The 18,424-nt window shown below is 39.5% G+C and overlaps 1 protein-coding gene across 2 annotated transcripts in view; it reads right to left on the bottom strand.

Moving 5' to 3' along the window:
* Positions 1-11,808, bottom strand: part of Arl6ip6 (ARF like GTPase 6 interacting protein 6) — a 33,566-nt gene extending 21,758 nt beyond the window's left edge. For both annotated transcript variants that reach the window (XM_004835938.3, XM_021266182.2), the window contains exons 1-3: positions 11,385-11,808; positions 9,748-9,798; positions 474-606 (exon numbers count right to left, since the gene is read on the bottom strand). In XM_004835938.3, coding sequence (XP_004835995.1) covers positions 474-606; positions 9,748-9,798; positions 11,385-11,784 — 584 coding nt within the window. In that variant the 5' untranslated portion in view covers positions 11,785-11,808. The remainder of the gene's footprint in view (positions 1-473; positions 607-9,747; positions 9,799-11,384) is intronic.
* Positions 11,809-18,424: the final 6,616 nt, after the last annotated feature.

Below are 18,424 nucleotides of genomic sequence, written 5' to 3'. Positions count from 1 at the left end.
TCGGTAGCCAAGTCACCTGACAACTCACTTTCAACCTCCTCCCAAAGTTGTAAAAAAGATTTTCACGTGATATTGTACTGAATTGGGCTAATTCTACCAGAAAAATCAATAGAAAACATTTAATTAAAAAAATACATCTATAAATACACAAAAATGTAACATGGTATGTAACATGGATAGAACTCACCTGTTTACACTTAAGACACACATGCATACACCTTGCCATTTGTCGTACCAGTGGGTGAACATAAAGACTGCTTCCTGTATTCCCCCAGCGCAGCTACTGAGTCACACAGCCGACTACCATTATGCTAAAGTACACATTGTGATTAGACAAGTATGGCATAGTTGTCTGCTACCCTGAGTGAGGAGCCAAGTTATAAATGAACAGCTTCTTGCTTCTTTTAGGCTTTTCAAACAAGTTGAAATGAGTTAGGAAAAAAAAAAGAAACAAACAGGAATATTGTACTTACTTGAACCTGGCAGGTGAAAGAGGAGTAGGAGGAAACATTCCCGGTTCAAAAGAATCAAAATACGTCACTGTCCAAGAAAAGCTACAACACGAGAACCCAGCAGTTAGGGATATTATAAGGAGAGTCCAGAATCCTTAATGAGAAAAGAAAAGGGTATAAGTTAAAAGTATTAACACTAAAACAATTTAAACTAGGGTCATGTTCAGAAGAACATGTGTATTTCTGGTCTTCTGAATTATATGTAACCAGTATCTCAGTAAGAGATTTTAGTACAAGCTAATTTTGTACTTGTAGAAGTATAAACTATTGAAGTGGGGATTTAGCTCCATGGCACTAGCACCTGCCTTGTAAACGCAAAGTCCTGAGTTCAAGCCTTGGTATCGCAAAAAATAAATAAATAAATAATAAATAAGTAAATAAAAAGTAGTATAAACTATTAAAGCACAATTAGAAGACACATCACTGAATATTTTAATGAAATTATAATATGTGGGAAGGAAAATTCAACTTAAGAATATTTTCATTTTTATAAAATGCAACTACAGGAAAAATGGTTAAAAAACCTTTAAGATATCTGGACATTTTTTCATTTAATTTCATGAATCATACCTTGTTTTCTTTTACTACTTAGTACTAAGTGATTCCTTTCATTCTACACCATAGGACATATGAATCAATTGTGGAGTATCTCTTCACAGCTTCCCTATGAAAATCATAAACTTAATCTGATTCCTTTGTGTGTGGGGCACCAATTCTAGGGCCTTGTGTATGCAAGCAAGTTCTCTACACTGAGCTACAACACCAGTCCTTTCTATTTTGAGATAAAAGTATAACTAAATTGCCTAGGCTGGCCTTGAACTCTGGATCCTCCCAAGTAACTGGGATTACAGGTGTGCGCCACTAAACCCAGCTCCAAATTTAGTTAGCTTTGCTCACTCTTTGGATTCTCAATTTACCAGTGAGTTGGGGGTCCCAGATCCTACCCATAGTCAATTTGAAATTGTGTATTTGTGTATTTTTTCCGCAGAAATCAAGTCAAAAGCATGGTACTATAGTGAACTCAAGGGAAGGCTTGAGTAGTGCAAGAACAGAAAACATAAATGAAGTAATGACAAGAATAAATTAACTTGAACATTTTCAGATACTACTCATAGTACAATTAAGGATATTAAAAGGACAATGACCTGTTTTATGGTTTAGATCTGGAGTGTCCTCCCCCCAAAAGCTTCATGTGTTTGGATGGTGAGTGGATCATGGGGTTCCTACAAATGTGCTACAAATGATGTTAGTAGATGGGGGCTAGAGGTAGGTCACTGGGGGAGTAACCTGGAAGGGTTTATCTCCCTTCATTCTCTGCTTCCTGGCCTACATGAAATGAGTAGCTTTCTTCCCTAGAGTCCTTTCCTCATGCCATTTCTGCTTTGGAGTCAGCCTATGGGTTCTATTTTTTTCTGGTACCAGAGACAGAACTCAGGACCTTGCGCTTGCAAGGCAGGAGAGATGCCACTGAGCTAAATCCCCAGCCCCAGAGTAGGCCTATGATGGACTAAAGGGCCAAAATAAGTCTCTCATCCTTTAAAAGTTGTGTGTGTTGATACTGTGGTCTGACAAAGTGACTAAGATAACTTTTTTTTTTGAGAATCTAACTCCATGATCAGTGGCCTATCTTTAGCAGGACTATAATAGTTTTATTTTAATGGCAAGTTTTCAAACTTCTTTCATTTATTCATTTACTAAACAAAATACATTGAGCAACTTCTGTGTTTGTTGCTACACTGCATGATAGGCAGAATAGTGAACGAAATAGAAACCACCAATGCCTTCACAGAGTAATTATGGTGAACAGAAAATAAATGTGAAAAAAAACTAACTGTAACTGTGATAACTGTTTTTGAATAAATAAGATGTTACTTTTCTAATCAGAATTCAGATTGAGAACATGAACTTTTTTTCTTGGAAAGAAAATGCTTAAAGTTTACATGATAAACAGTAATAGTCAAAGGGAGACTAATCCTACTTGATATAGAAGTATACTATAGGACTCAATATTTGAAACAGTGGTACAGTACTGATACATGAATAGACCAGAAAAAAAGCAGAATACAGGGTTTAGAAGAAAGGCCAAAGAGTTAATTACAGCCAGGTATGCTGGTGCATACCTGTAATCCCAGCACTTGGGGAGAATGAAGCAGGAATATTGCAAGCTTGAGTCCAGCCTGGGGCAAATTAATGTCTAGCAAGAAGCCATCTCAAAATAAAAAGTAAAAACGGATGGGATGGGTTGGGCATATAGCTCTATGTAAAAACCTTAGGTTCAATCTCCAGCACAGGAAAAAAATTATTCTCTATACTGTGCCATTATTTATGATGAAGACTGGAAACAATTAAATGGTCAGCAATGAAGGTATAGCAGTCCCCCTTGATCTATAAGCCTTGTGTTCCAAGACCCTCAGTGAACACCTGAAACTACAGATAGTATGTGTATGTGCATATATATATATATTTTGCTGTAAGTGCTGCATATCTTATACATGTAAGTTTAATTTGTAAACTAGGCACAGTAAAAGATTAATGTTAATAAAACAGAAGTCATAACAATTAGTGTAACAAGTTATGTGAATGCATCCTTGTGTCCATAATACTTCATCAGCTGCTCTAATAAAATAACTACTTAGTGATTAATGGGTGGGTAGCACATATAACGTCGATATGCTGGACAAAGGAGTAATTCATGTCCCAAGTAGGATGGTTCAAGATTTTTAAAAATGCACAATTTGAAACTGCAGGTAAGGGGGTACTACTGTATCTTGGATAATTAAGTACATCCATATAATACCATACAGATGTAAAAAATAGTAAAGAAGCAATTTACTGTTGCAGAAAGACCCCCAAGACACACTGATGAACCAAAAGATGAATTAAAAAAAGAAAAAATTAACATACCATATAGATACATGTTATATTATACATGGAGAAATGAATATAAATTGAACTTAGGTATTAATAAAAAATATCTGAGAGGATTTAGAATTTAACATTGATCTTGTATAGGGAGAAGAAATCACTTTGGGGAACAGAAGCCTTTTCTGTATTTTTTGAATTTTAACTAAAAAAAAAAAAGCTGAAAAGTAAAATTACAGAAAAAAAAATTCATTAAGACAGTCCTTGAATATGAGAGCCAGGGAAGTTGTATTCTAATCTATGTGGGATTATATTCAAACTGTCTCCTTTAATTTACTAAGGTACAACTACTAAAGTATAGGTCCTATGGTTCCAGAATATGAGGAAAAGGTTCAAAACACCAAAGCAGCTTTTATTTTAGCAAAAACAGGTTAAAAAAAATGTGCAGTGTACTATTTGTAAACCATGGGAAACTCAGTAATCGACTGATGAAAATGCTCAAGTGAAAACTCAAAAACTGTGGAAAAGTATTCTTGAAGATTAACTTAATGTTTTCTTCTGATAGCTGTCTCCCACCCCCTTTTCAGAGATATCTGGCTCTGTGTCATCGCCCCAGAAGAGGACAGGAAGGAGAAATAGCCAGAGAGTGTCTCTCTGGCTTCTATGTTGCAAAATAATACAAAAACAAGTTTACAGAATAATGAGGGGTACAAGGGTAAACACAAAATGTCTTGAATAGACATTTGAATAGAAGAGCTAAAATAGCTGACTGGATTACATATAAAATGTTTGTGTAGAACAGAGAAAAAGAGAATGACTTAAAGATGAGAAAGATGTCCCTTGTTTAAGAAACTTGTATGTTTTTACTTAGATGAATTTATGAGAGGGGTGCTGTTGCTGAGGCTTCCTGCCAAAGCCATCCAGAAGAGGCCACACTACATAGGGAGTGGCACATGGGTCCAGGCACCAGTGTGCAGGTACTTCTGCCCTAATTAGGGCACAGAAACAGGAGATAGTCCTGTAGCTGAAAGTGCTACAACTAAAAGGCCATTCAGACCAGGATGAAAGATGATTCAACATCAACTCACTGTAGCAAATGTCTTAAAAGACCAGAATGCACCTCCATCCCAAAATTCCTGCACAATAATCAGCCTATAGAACCTCAGCTCAACCTAAGATTGGATGGACAGAATTTCTCAGTAAAGGCTGAGTTATAATCTCGCAACCCAGTGAGATCAGAACAAAAATTACAAGATTTAGTGTACAATTATGATTTATGGGTGGCTATGTTGTTAAATAGCTCTTATTTGCTACAATTTAGATCCTTACCTCTCAAGAGGGAATAAGCAACAAGATTACTGTTTACATATGTAAAGATTACATAATATGTAAAATCACCAGAATAGACAGTCATTAATGCATGAAAAATTGAGTATTTGTACTTGGGAATAAATGAAATTTCTAGGTATCTTTTTAAAAAAGTAAAGAAAGATACAAAATAACATTTAAAAATAACCAACTATGAGGCTCTCTAAAGCAAATCAAGCCTTTCACTCAGGTATTTTAATAGGGTACCACCTGACAAGTGTTAAAAGAGTATTCTTGGTTTTTTCAGAAATGACTACCATTGTACATTCTCAGTAATGCCTCATATTGGACATTTTAATTATTTTATATTTTTAAAATTAACCAAAAGCTGCATCATTGATAAATCATGCCACAATAATAGGGCTAAAAAGAGTACATTGTAATATTGTGGTCTAGTAGTGCTTACAAGTCTGGAAATTACTCAACTCCTTTATGAATAAGCAGAAAAACCAGAGGTTAAAAGCCAACAGCAGAAACTTGTTACAAGTCAGTATCTCTAGAATCCTCAAACCCAAATAAATGAAGGTTTATAATCTTATTTTACTAAGAATTTACTAAGGATATAAAAGCTTCAGAAAGCATATAAAAATGAAGTTAGTCATTCAGCTTAGAATGTTATGTCACTCCTAACAACAATCAGCTAAGAGTTTGTGCATCTTTCCAAAAACATACACATCTTCATAATATAATGTGGAGCTAGTGATAAAATGGATATATTTTCTCAATGTATTTTCCACAAGTGGGATTGTTGCCAGAAAAATGTTTTGCATTTTGCTTTTCCAATTATATATTGGATACCTTTCTTATCAGTTGCAATTATTATTCCAGTGTTCACTTTTTAAAAATACGCAAGTAACATTCTTGTACTTAAGCATAAAATACTTCTATGTAAGACTATTGTTATTTTAGGACAAGGAATTTTTATGCAAAATGTCACAGTCAATGGCACATAGAAATTACGTTGAGACTTACAGAACGCTACTGGGCATGGTAATATGTGCCTGTACTTCCAGCTGTTCAAGAGGAAGAAGCAAAATTGCTTGAGCCCGTGAGTTTGCAATCAGCCTGGGCAACATGGCCAAACCTTATCTCAAGATAAATTTTTCAAAAATATGCTTCTGAACCTGACATCTTTGGTGCCTGTTATTTCTTAACATCTCTTCTTTGGCAAGAACCAGATTCATAGCAAATCGCAGTATCAAGGGCTATTCTCGTTTTTGAACTATTCATTTAGACTATATTATGACTGAGACAGTTCCAGGATGCTGTACATTTAGAGAAGAAATGACTGACACTGAGTTCAAAGATGCTAGCTCATCTGAAGAGTTTTATCAGCGGTTCCTCAGCGCAACAAGACTCTTACTATCATGATTACTTGATCCAGAACATTAGAAACATGATAATAATTACTAAGAGAAAGCACGTGTTGGAGCTGACCCACTTAAATGTTCAGAAAAATTCACTTAGTTTCTTCCTTAGTGAATAACCAAAACCTTGAACTTGATTTTTGTTTGTTCTGTGGTGCTGAGGAATGAACCTAGGGCCTTGGCACTAAGCTGTATCCCCAAACCCTTCAGCAAGTTGTCAAGGCTGGGCTCTGACTTGTAGTCCTCCTGCCTCAGCCTGAGTGCTAGGATTATAGGCAAGCACCACCATGCCTGCCCTGACTTTGACATTTTTTTTTTTTTTTTTTGGTTTTTTGAGATAGGGTATCAATGTAGTCCAGGCTGGCCTTGAACTTACTCTGTAGCCCAAGCCAACCTCAAACTTGCAGTGATCCTCCTGCCTCAGCCTCCCGAGTGAAATTAAACTTTGCAACTATACCGAGTGGTAAAACTTTGCAAACATGAGATCAGTATAAAGGCCAATGTGCAAAAATTAAGTAACTCAGCACTGTACATAATTAGTACAATCAATTTGGCCTGAGAATAGTCTTCAAGAGGAATGACTGAAATGCAATATTAACTAAATTAAGAAGTCTTAAAAACTACTCTCCTTGAAAAAAATAGGCTAACCTTAAGGGATTGTTTGCAGAACAATTACACAAAGGAGAGTCCAAACTCTAAAAACTCTGTAGTGTGACTTCATTGTTATCCAGATAAGATTATGGAAGATGAGTTCCCAGACCAGCTTGTAATATAAAACCAGCTTGTAGTATCAACCACTGCTGGCTAAATAACCTCACCAGTAAAAATGTACATGATTATGGCCTAATCCTGTTAGCCAACAAAAATCAATTAAATCCCAAATGCTCTAATGGCAAGTCACCATGAACCTGTTTGTTTTGTTTTAAGAAAACTATCCGCAAAGCTTCCCAGGAAAAATTCTTTTAGGTAAGATGACCAAAGCAGTGTTATCAACTCCTTTGAGGTTAGCTTTCCTAACAGACATTTTGGACTTATGCTGTTAATTTTTCATCTGTCTTACTTTTCTCATTGCTGAGACAAAATATCCAACACCCGAAGTTAAATGAGGAAAGGTTTATTTAGCTCACACTTTTTAGACGTTTCAGTTCATAGGTGGCTGTCTCCAAGGCAGGGTGGCATGGTAGAGGGGCATCACAGAGGAGAAATAGTTTGTGGCAAGCAGAAGGCAGCAAAATCATCTAAGCAGCTAGCAACAAGCAACTAGGGACAGATTCTTTTTTTCTAAAAATCAACTTATTCTCCTAGAACAGAGGCAGTCTGCAATAAAACAAGTCACTGATAACAGCATCAAGGCATATTATGTAAAAAAAAAAAGTAATACATAAAATATTTTATCTAGCTCGGATTTCTTTTTTTTTTTTTTGGTACCGGGGATCAAACTTGGGACCTTGCACTTGCAAGGCAGATGGCAGAACCACTGAGCTAAATCTCTGGCCTGATCTAACTCAAATTTCTAACAAAGAGGTAAAATAAATTTAAGAAAATACAATGAAATCATCGCTGTATGGTAAAAAGGCATATGCCATTTTTTAAAAATCCAATGGGTAACTTCAACAACAGATTTTTTATTAAAGACTTGGGCTGTTTCACATGAAAACTTTCCTATCAACTACAGAAAAGAGTAGGATATAATTTCACAGGCATTTCTTCAGAGGTAAGACAAGAGACAATTAACTCAGAGTTGACAAAGTTTGAGAGAACTGGCCTATGTTTTCAACTACCCACAGTTTTAAAAATTTTAACCAGAAGGGCCAGGGATTTAGCTGTGATATAACAGATATATTTACTATATATATAATATATATATATATATATATTGCTTTAAAATTGCTTTAATTCCCAGGAACATGATTGAATTAGCCTATTAGGTGATGTTGGCTATATTTGTTCTCCACATGATCACTGTTTCCAAATAAGGGTGTCTTGGCACAGCTGTTGTTCACAGTTTTTGTGCCAAAAAAAATGGCAATTTTGCTCATTCCTGAATCTTGATAATAAATTTATGTTAGGGTCAAAGACTTAGATATTGATCTTCCTATTTGTTCTTGCAGTATTAAGTATCTATCACACATACCTAAAAGCAATATAAGATTATTTAACTGGATTGGAAAAGGAGGCAGGGAAGTGACAAAAGTTCCACTATACTTTTTTATATTGAGCAAGCCATTCCTTCAGACAGCAATTGTTACTGTCAAGTATAGTTACACAGGCTTGTAATCCCAGCTACTGTACTCAGGAAATTGAGCAGGACCCCTAGTTTGAGGCCAGCCTGAGCAACTCAGTGAAATTCTGTCTCAAAATAAAATAGAAAAGGTAGGTATGTAGCTTAAGGACAGAACACTTGCCTAGCATGTAGGAAACCCTGGGTTCAATTTCAGTATTGCAAAAAAGTTAAAAAAAAAATCATTATCCATTTTATTTATAAATATGAAATCAACCTATTTGATATCAAATAGCAACAAGTTAGAATTCATGCCTAGTTCACAGTTTCTTTCTTCTGTATTGAGAATAAAATGCTATGAAAAGTCCTGGTTGTTTTCTAGAAATGAAACAGTATAGCAAAATTGATAAAATAAGTACATTTTCACATGCAAGAAGTTGACAACACCATAGCTCAAAAAAAATTTCCACAGAGTATCTAACAAACTGCATTATTTGTAGCTCAGAAAAAATTCCCACAAGGTATCTAACAAACTAACTTCATTATTTAAAGATAATGGTTTCCCCTTTTGCAAAACCAGATAGACCATACTTAGTGTCACTGTGATGGCATTAGCTTACAGAGGTAGATTGGAGTTTAGCAAAGATTTTGGAGTGGAGGATGTCATGCATATCTAGAATAATCAAATGATTTGGTCATCAGATCAATGTTTACAGCAAACAGAAGTAAAATATATAAAGTTCTAAATCCTCCAAGATCATTTTGACAGAGTAAGAAATACAGCATTAATAACCTTTTTCACTGGAAACTACAGTATAGCATTTTATAGACACTGCAGAAACTCAGGTTTGACTCCCCTGGCCATTAACTTTACAAGTATGGTCAATGATTTCTTACTTTTATTTATTTATTTATTTTTGGTACAGGGGATCGAACTCAGGTCCTTGCGCTTGCAAGGCAAGAACCACTAAGCTAAATCCTCAGCCATCTTACTTTTTTTAAAAAAAAGAAGTTGCTTATAAACTATTTGAACTTAAATTTCTCCTGAGATTTGAGTACACTATGAATGTGGGTAAAGTTTGCAAAGGTTTTGTTTTTAAATTCCTTAAGAGGTCTGAAGAGCCTCTACCAGCAGGTAATTAGAATATGCAAGTATGTGTAGGACCTGAATCATATAGTTATGTTCAAAATGCTTCACACAAATAGTACCTTATAAAGTTATGGCAAATGTGCAAAACATACATTTATATACATAGATGTGTATATAAGAAATCTAATCACACACATGCAAATGAGAAACATGACTAAATCAACTGCAGATGGGAATACAGTATTTTATTCCAAAGTTTGTACAGTTTAAATATAATTTAGGAAAACAAAAATTAGCTCAAAATCAAATGAAGTGACAAGTTCATACCTAACAGCCCAGTATCTACATCTTCAGTTTTCAAATTTTCAGCATGCAACTCTGTAAACATAAAGAAAGGTTTAAGTAGAAAAGCAAGATCATTTCATAATTTGAAAAGTAACTCCAAGACTTGGAGGACATTGTAGAATTGTACAAAGTGCTTTGGAGTTGTACTGGGGTCAAATTCTAATTTGATTTACTAGCTATGTGACCTTCAGTACGCAAATAAAATCTTTGTTTTGAAGACATTTTATGTGATACAAATTTAAGGACATACTAGATTTTGAGTTCAGTTCCTTTCTCCATTCTCCAAAGTATCATCAATGTCTTCTGCAATGAATTTCCATTTAGCTGGTTACGTGACTTTGTAATACAAAAGTGATCTCTCAGCAAAGAGTAATAAACTATAAGACAAAACCGTTGTCTTTTTTCTCTCTCTCTCTCTCAACACCATCAGTTTGCAGAGAGAGAGGAAAAAAAAAGGGTCAAGGGAAATAGAGAATTGGCAATGGTTGCAGAGGAAAAAAAAGGGTCTGGAGTAGTAACAGGATTCGCAATAGCAGCCAAACATTTAAGATTGATAGTTTACATGGAATACCATATTGTGAAGAGGTAACATTCACACGATAACTTGCCAATCTGACTTTTTTAAGAAAATCAAGTATGGTAAGCTGCTAGAGGCCATCTGCAGCCCTCTGTGGGGCTAAGAAAAATAAAAACTGGAGGGCTTGGGCTGTAGCTTACTTAGCACATGAGGTCCAGGGTTCAATTCCCCAACAGTGCAAAAGATTAAAAATGGAGTTAATTAGATTTAATTTTAATTAGTAAAGTAAAACTAATACATTGAGTGACCAAGTAGAGAGTGCTTTTTATACAAGAAAGTTTTTTCCCCCTCTTTTGGTTTTTTCTTTTTCAATAATTTGGCCAAGGTGATCCAGGGAGATCTGAGGTGGCCAGTGAGATCTGAGTGTTTCCACTGCAATAAATATCTAATCATACATACATTAATGCAAGCCTTGGAAAAACTTTCACAGCACACCCATTTTTCTTCCAATTTGACCAATATTTCAACTTTAGACAGAGAAAAATGAAATTAGTCAAGGAAGATTGTATCTCCTGCAATAAAACTGCATGTTACACCTAGCTGCAAATAATACAAAACTGTGAAGCTACTTATCTACAAAAGTAGAAATCGGGTCTGCGGATAGAAACTCTTATCCTTCCGGAATTCTCAGTATATGGATGAATAAGAGGATAGTACACTTTTAATCATTTGTGGAGCAAAGGTTATATATCTGTGTGTACATATTTACACACATACACAAATGCACATAATCTATTTTAAACGCATGCACTTCTCACCAGCTCCCTTTAATGGTGAATGTTCTACATTTTGCTTAATCAAGCTAATATTTCACTGACTTTAGTACCCACTTAATCAAAACACTTTAATATGGGTCTTCTCACCAGGCCCAAGCAAGCTCCATCTCTGAAGAAAAAACAAAGGGGACGAGCAAAAAAAGGTACACATAGGGGCTAAGTGGAAAGCGGCTACCCACTTTTAGCAGAGAAGGGGGTGGACGGAGGCCACAGCCGCCTCCAGCTCCACTCTTACTTCAGATACTTTCAAAGCCTGTGCTCAGTACCTTTAACGACCAGGTAGGCGATGGCCAGGAAGAAAGCGAGGACGGCGGCGAACAGCAGCGAACAGAGAATAGAGAGAACCTGGACGGGCCACCCGCGAGACGGGATTCGGCTGCCCGCAGCCGCAGGGAAGATGCCGTTGCGTTTGTCCGGGAGGACCGGCGACGCATCCCCGCCAGGCGGGACCAACCGGCCCCTTATGGGCTCGGACGAAACCCCGGCCGAGAACTCCGCCCTCAAGTCGCGGGCCACTTGATCGGCTCCTTCCTCTAGGTCGACTTCTCCCTCACCCCAACTCTCCCCCTGAGTGAAGATGGAATTCAAAGGCCGAGAGAGAGGGACCGGGGTGCCCAGCCGGCGGCTCCGCGGACCTACATACCTCCCGCTCCCCACAAACGACATGGCGGGAAAGACTAACCCACAGCGAAGGACGAGTCTCCCAACACTCCGCCCCGCCCCGCATCGGCCAATCAGAGGCCAGCGTCACCGCAGCCTCTACCACTGTGCCCGCGCGCGGGGGTGCCAAGAGCGCCGGATCCAGAGCCCCGCCCGGAGCTGTCCGAGGGAAAGAAAACTGCAAAAGGGCCAAGACGTGCTGAGGCCGAACGTAGCCTAGTGTAGGCCAAACAACTCCACCACCACCGCTTCGCTTCCAGGCAAGCCCTCGCTCTGGCAGCCCCAAAGCATACTCTTCTCGACCCCGGGTCCTAGCATCCGCCTTTGCCACTGATACACGTTTGCCTAGCTTATTAGCTCGCTCCCTTCTTCGTCTCTAAATTCACTGTTCTCCCGCTTCCCCCATTAAAGGCAGCTAAGTGCCCTGCGCTCTCGCTCAGCCTTAGCTGCCCAACACCTTCTCCCTTTCAGGTTGCTACCCCCGCCCCAACCACATCTTCCTCCCTCGCTGCCCGACACGCCTCCCTCCCGTTCCCTCCTGGCCGCGGGGAGCCCTTGGCGCCCCGTCTAGAGCGCCGCTCCTCCGGACCCCTCCCCTCCGCCTCCAGCGAGGCGCACGCACCCCGGGAGGCCTCGGCTAGCACTAACAGCTGCTGAACCCACCCCGTACCACCCTACCCCGCCCTACCCTTGGGGGCCTCAGGTTTTTGGGGCGCACATTACTCGGGCCGGAGGTGAAGGTGGCAGGTCCCCACGGCCCCACCCCCTGTGGAGTGAGCCCAAATTATGATAGAGACACATACACATGATCTTGGTGTCCTTTTCATGCCATGGAATGAAGAGGACTCTGTTGGAGTTGTTCGGGACGCGAAGATGAGTTAGACCACGAGAATGCCGTTAAGTGGACGAGCAGAGAGCTGCAGCTCACAAGGCGAAACGGCAGCTAGTCTCTGTTGCCCGTTATCTTTTATTGAGGCAGTGTACAATGCGAGAGCGTGAGAAACGTGAGAGTTTTACAACCAAGGCCTTGGGGCTGTTTTCTTAGAAATAACATCTTGAAAGCTTTCGTACCTAATCTTGAGCTTTCCCAAAGCAGAATACTCATTCTCTCAGGAGTCAAGGTCCCAGGAACAGAAGGAGCATCGCATGCAATGCTCCCTGGATGTTATCTCGCATGCGAGAGAACATCTACTGTTCCTGGCACCGTTTCCCCAGAGTTCACCTTAAACAACATTCTTCTCTACACTCTGTGAGTTCAGGAAATTATTTCTCTTTAGTCCTTTGATTTAGTTGCTACTCCTCCCCAGTGTTGTTCCATAAAGAATTCCCCAGTTATTTCAGCCCATGATGACCTTTGACATTTTTGCCTGAGATTTTATTTTCTCAGTTGGATGAGAACCTATCTGGTGCAAGTGGTTAGTCCTCAGCTGACTTATCCAAACCAGCACTGGTCACTGTTGCACCCAGTGAGAAAGAACCAACCAGAGGCCGATATTAAAGCCACACAGGAGTTTATTACCAGCCAGGACCCGAGCCGAGCATCGGACTCGATCCTCGACTGGGGGAAGACAAACATGTTTTATACACCTTTGAGGTCAACAGTTTCTAGGCCCCCCCTATGGGATAGAACTAGTAAAGCAAGCAAAAGGTACAGAAGCAGAACGTCCTGCTGTTAGAACATTTGTAAAACAATAGTTAATTAATTGTTATTTCTAAAGAGAGTTTCTAAGGGGAGGAGGTTTTTAAGCTTCCTTCTTCTGAGTTCATCTAAAGGGCAGGCAGGTGGGTCAAGCAGCAATATGGAGTCTGTCTTGCTAACTAGGGTCTTTCAGCCACATTTTACATTTTTTGGCAGTGTTGTGGTGGCTGTGATCTCTCTTTTGTATTTTGTGTGGACCTTAAGAGAGCATCCACTGTACTCATGGCAAACAGAAATTGTGTACAGAGGCTACTTAAGATGAAAAAAAAAAGGGAAATGGCAAAGACTATTATGACACATCACTAACTTGTCACTGGATCTCCACTGGTCACATTAAAGAAAACTGAGTTCAACCAAGTACAGGGATCATTGTGCCCACTGAGGAGTGGTACTGGGCCACAGCCACCCTGTGGCATTAAGATAGGAACCTCTAGCAAAAGTGACTTAAAGCAGTAGACAACTTCTGTGAGGTGCCCTTTAGAAAAAAGGGGGAGGAATTTATCAAAATTCTTCATAAAAAAAGTATCATAGAGTAGATTAGCAATGCAAAGCTACTTCTTCAAAGAAAGTTCCACTAGAGAGTGACATTGTTTGAATGTGTCATCCAAAATTCATGTGTTGGAAGCTTCATTCCCCATGGCATTATTAAGAACTGTGGTCCAAAAAAGGAAAAATGGAGCCCAGCAATGAGGAGCAGAGTTGCTCCTACCACCAAAGAGGTGAATTTTCTGGGCCAACATACAACTGCCCCCAGCACCCAGGAGCAGAGCTGAAACCGAGCACCGAGGAGGTGAACATTCCAGGCCACTGTACCACCACCCCCAGTGCCGAGGAGGCAAGCTGAACAGGCACCAGCTGCAGAGCAACCCCCCCCCGCCCCCTCAACGGTGCGGTTAAAATGAGAAGACACGTAAACAGGTCTCAAAACCAGACTTCCAGAACACCTAAAGCAACCCCAAAGGGAAAGAGACGGAACACTCTGATATTCAACCATCTGGATATCCTGAACTGGCAAAAAAAGAGAATCTGGAAAAAATGAAAACAGAAATGATTTCTCAGATAACAGCAGAGATTGTGCCCATAGTGAAAGACATGATTAACAAATCTAGAGAGGACACACATAAAAAAAATAGAAGCACTAAGGAACATGATGGAATCCCAACATAGGAAACAAATGGAATCCATAAAACAGATGCAAACAGATTTCCAGGAGATTAAAAACTCCACTGAAAATTTATGCAGCAGAATGTGCCAATGTGAGGACAGAATTTCAGATATAGAAGATAGAATTGCAATTAGTGACCAGGAAAAGAAAAAATTTTTCAAAAATAGTAAGGGACCATGAGCAATCAATCCAGTAACTGCCAGACGATGAAAAGAAGAATAACATGAGACTGATCAGAGTCAATGAAGAAACAGGAGAGAGTGCAGATGACATTAAAAAAAAAAAAAACTGTTCACAGCAGTGATGGCAGAAAACTTCTCAAGCAGGGGAAAAGAACTTGACATACAGATAAGTGAGCTATATAGGACTCCAACTAGCGTTGATCAAAGAAAATCTACACAAAGGCATATAAGAGCTAAAATTCTAGAAACCCAACAGAAGAAAATTCTACAAGCAGTTAGAGAAAAGAAACAAATCGCATACAAAGGAAAGCCCATCAGAATCACAGCAGACTTCTCAACACAAACGCTCAAGGCAAGAAGAGCTTGGAGTGATGTATTTCAATCCCAAAAGGAAAACAGCCTCCAACCCAGACTGATGTACCCTACAAAACTATCTTCCAAAATTGATGGAGAAATAAGATACTTTCATGACAAAGAGCACCTTAGGAACTTCATGAATACCAAACCAGCACTCCAAAAATTTTAGACAGTATCCTAGGAAAAGACAAAGGCTCACAACCCCAGAGTCCATCAGGGATGACAAGAAATTAAACACAAAGGGGGAGAATCCAACAAAAAGAAAAAGTCATGGAAATGATAATACATATCAGTTATAACCATCAATGTTAATGGTCTCAATTCATCAACCAAAAGAAATAGACTGGCAGAATGTGTCAAGGAGCAAGATCCAACAATATGCTGCATACAAGAAACATACTTAATTCGAAAAGAAACTCATAGACTGAAAGTTAGAGTGGAAAACAATACTCCAAGAAATAGGAACCCCCCCCCCAAAAAAAAGCAGGAGCAGCTGTCCTATTTGCAGATCAAGTGCATTTCAAACCAACACTGATTAAGAGAGTCAAAGAAGGACACTACATCCTTGTAAAGGGAATAATCCAACAGGAAGAGATGACAATCCTAAACGTATATGCACCAAACACTAGTGCACCAAACTGTATAAAACAAATACCAATGGACATGAAAAATCAAATGAGTACTACCATAATATTAGTGGGGGACCTCAATACCCACTATCACAAATAGATCAACTAGACAAAAAATAAGCAATGAAACACTAGAACTCAATCAAACTCTTGAACAAATGATCTCAACAGATCATTACAGAGTGTTCCTCTCCACAAAATCAGAGTACACATTCTTTTCAGCTGCACACAGGTCATTCTCCAAAACAGATGACATACTCACTCACTCATAGAACATGTTTAAGTAAGTGCAAAAGAATTGAAGTTCTCCACTGTATATTATCAGGCCATTGTGTGATGAAATTGGAGATCAATAGCAAAAGAAACTGCAAGAATTTCATAAACACATGGAAATTCAACACACTTCTGAATAACCAATGGGTCACAGAGGAAATTAAAGAAGAAATCATACAGTTCCAACAATTAAACGACAATGACAATACAACATATCAGAATATATGGGACACAATGAAAGCAGTCTTACCAGGGAAAATTCATAGCAGTGAATACTCATATTAGGAAAACAGAGTGAGCACAATTAAACAACCTGATGCTGCTGGGGATTTAGCTCAGTGGTTCCACCACCTGCTTCACAAGCACAAGGTCCCAAGTTCAATCCCCGGTACCAAAAAAACAAAACAAAACAAAAAACTTGATGCTGAACCTCAAGCTTCTAGAAAAAGAACAGCAGCACCAACCCAAAGCTCATATAAGGGAGGAAATTATAAAGATCAGTGCAGAAATCAATGCAATGGAGACTAAGAGAGCAACAACAAAAAAAATCAATGAAACCAAGAGTTGGTTCTTTGAAAGAATAAACAAAATCGACAAACCCTTAGCCAACCTTATCAAAAAAAAAGGAAAGAAAAAGCCCAAATCCTTACAATTAGGAATGAAAAGGGGGAAATTACAATGAACTCAGCAGAAGTCCAGTGGATCTTCAATACTTACTTTGAGAACCTATACGCCAATAAGATGGAAAATAGAGAAGAAATAGACAGATTCCTAGATACATATGAATTAGCAAAGATGAACGAATATGACTTAAAAATTCTGAAAGACCCAATATCAACCAATAAAATTGAAAATGGAATTAAAAACTTACCAACTAAGAAAAGCCTTGGTCCTGATGGCTTCACTGCTGAATTCTACAAGACATTTAGAGAGGAATTCCTGCCACTACTGTTTAAACTCTTCAATGAAATTGAAAGGGAAGCAATACTCCTAAATTCATTCCTGGAAGCAAATATCACCTTGACCCCCAAAGCAGAGAAAGACCCAACTGAAAAAGAGAACTATAGGCAGTCCTGAGGTCACCAGTTGCGCTGAAAACGCATAATCAGCCCGCAGACACGGTCCCAAGGTCACCAGTCATGCTGAAAACACCCAATCGGCCTTCTGCAGACACGCAGGTCTGCGGACACAGTCCCGAGTTCGCCAGTAGCACTGAAAACACTGAATCAGCCCACTGCAGACAGGCAGGTCTGCGGACACAGTCCCAAGGTTGCCAGTCACACTAAAAACACCGAATTGGCCCGCTGCAGACACGCACATCTGTGGACACGGTCCCGAGTTCGCCAGTCACGCTGAAAGCACCAAATCAGTCCACTGCAGACAGGCAGGTCTGTGGACACAGTACCGAGGTTGCCAGTCATGCTGAAAACACCGAATCGGCCCGCTGCAGACAGGTGGGTCTGGACATGGTCCCAAGGTCACCAGTCCCACTGAAGGCACCGGGTCAGCCCGCTGCAGACAGGCAGGTCTGCGGAAGCGGTCCAAGGCTGCCAGTTGCACTGAAAACACTGAATCAGCCCGGGCCCAGGCAGCAATCCACTGGACCCCTGCCCTTCTCCTTTGGCCTCTTCTCTGTACAGCCACCTGCTTCCACACTACAAAGACACAGAGGACACCCGACCACCAGACCACTCACTGTACTGGAGCTAATTAAGTTCTCAGCATTTAAAGAATTCCTGCCCAGAGGTAGGGGCTTCTGAGCCACCATCCCACTGCTCCTGGTCCAGAGGAAGGGGCTTCCAGGCCACCATCCCTACCACTGCTCTCAGCCCCTGGCCCACCTCTCCCAACTCAGAGGAGGTGAGCCACTTGGGCGTCAACAGCACACACACACACACACACCCCACGTGCCCCCAGTCAAAATGAGAAAACACATAAATAAATCTAAAAACCAGACTTCCAGATCACCTAGAGCAACCACAAAGGGAAATGAGATGGAACACTCTGATACTCAACCACCTGGACCCACTGAACTGGCAACAAAAGGGGATCTGGAAAAAATGAAATCAGAAATAATTTCTCAGATAACAGGAGAAATTGAGCTCCTACTGTAAGACATGATTAATAAATCTAGAGGAGCTAAGGAACAGGATGGAATCCCAACATAGGAAACAAATGGAATCCATAAAACAGATGAAAATAGATTTCCAGGAGATGAAAAACTAGATTGAAAATCTACACAACAGAATGAGCCAATGTGAGGACAGAATTTCAGATATAGAAGATAAGATTACAATTAACAACCAGGAAAAGAAAAATTGTTTCAAAATTATAAGGGAAC

The sequence above is a fragment of the Heterocephalus glaber genome, unplaced genomic scaffold (assembly GCF_053883595.1).
Source record: "Heterocephalus glaber isolate CG9 unplaced genomic scaffold, H.glaber_assembly_v1.0 deba00000347, whole genome shotgun sequence".
NCBI classification, from domain to species: Eukaryota; Metazoa; Chordata; class Mammalia; order Rodentia; family Bathyergidae; genus Heterocephalus; species Heterocephalus glaber.
The sequence above is the reverse complement of the archived record's forward strand: the minus strand, read 5'-3'. Positions and strand labels throughout refer to the sequence as shown.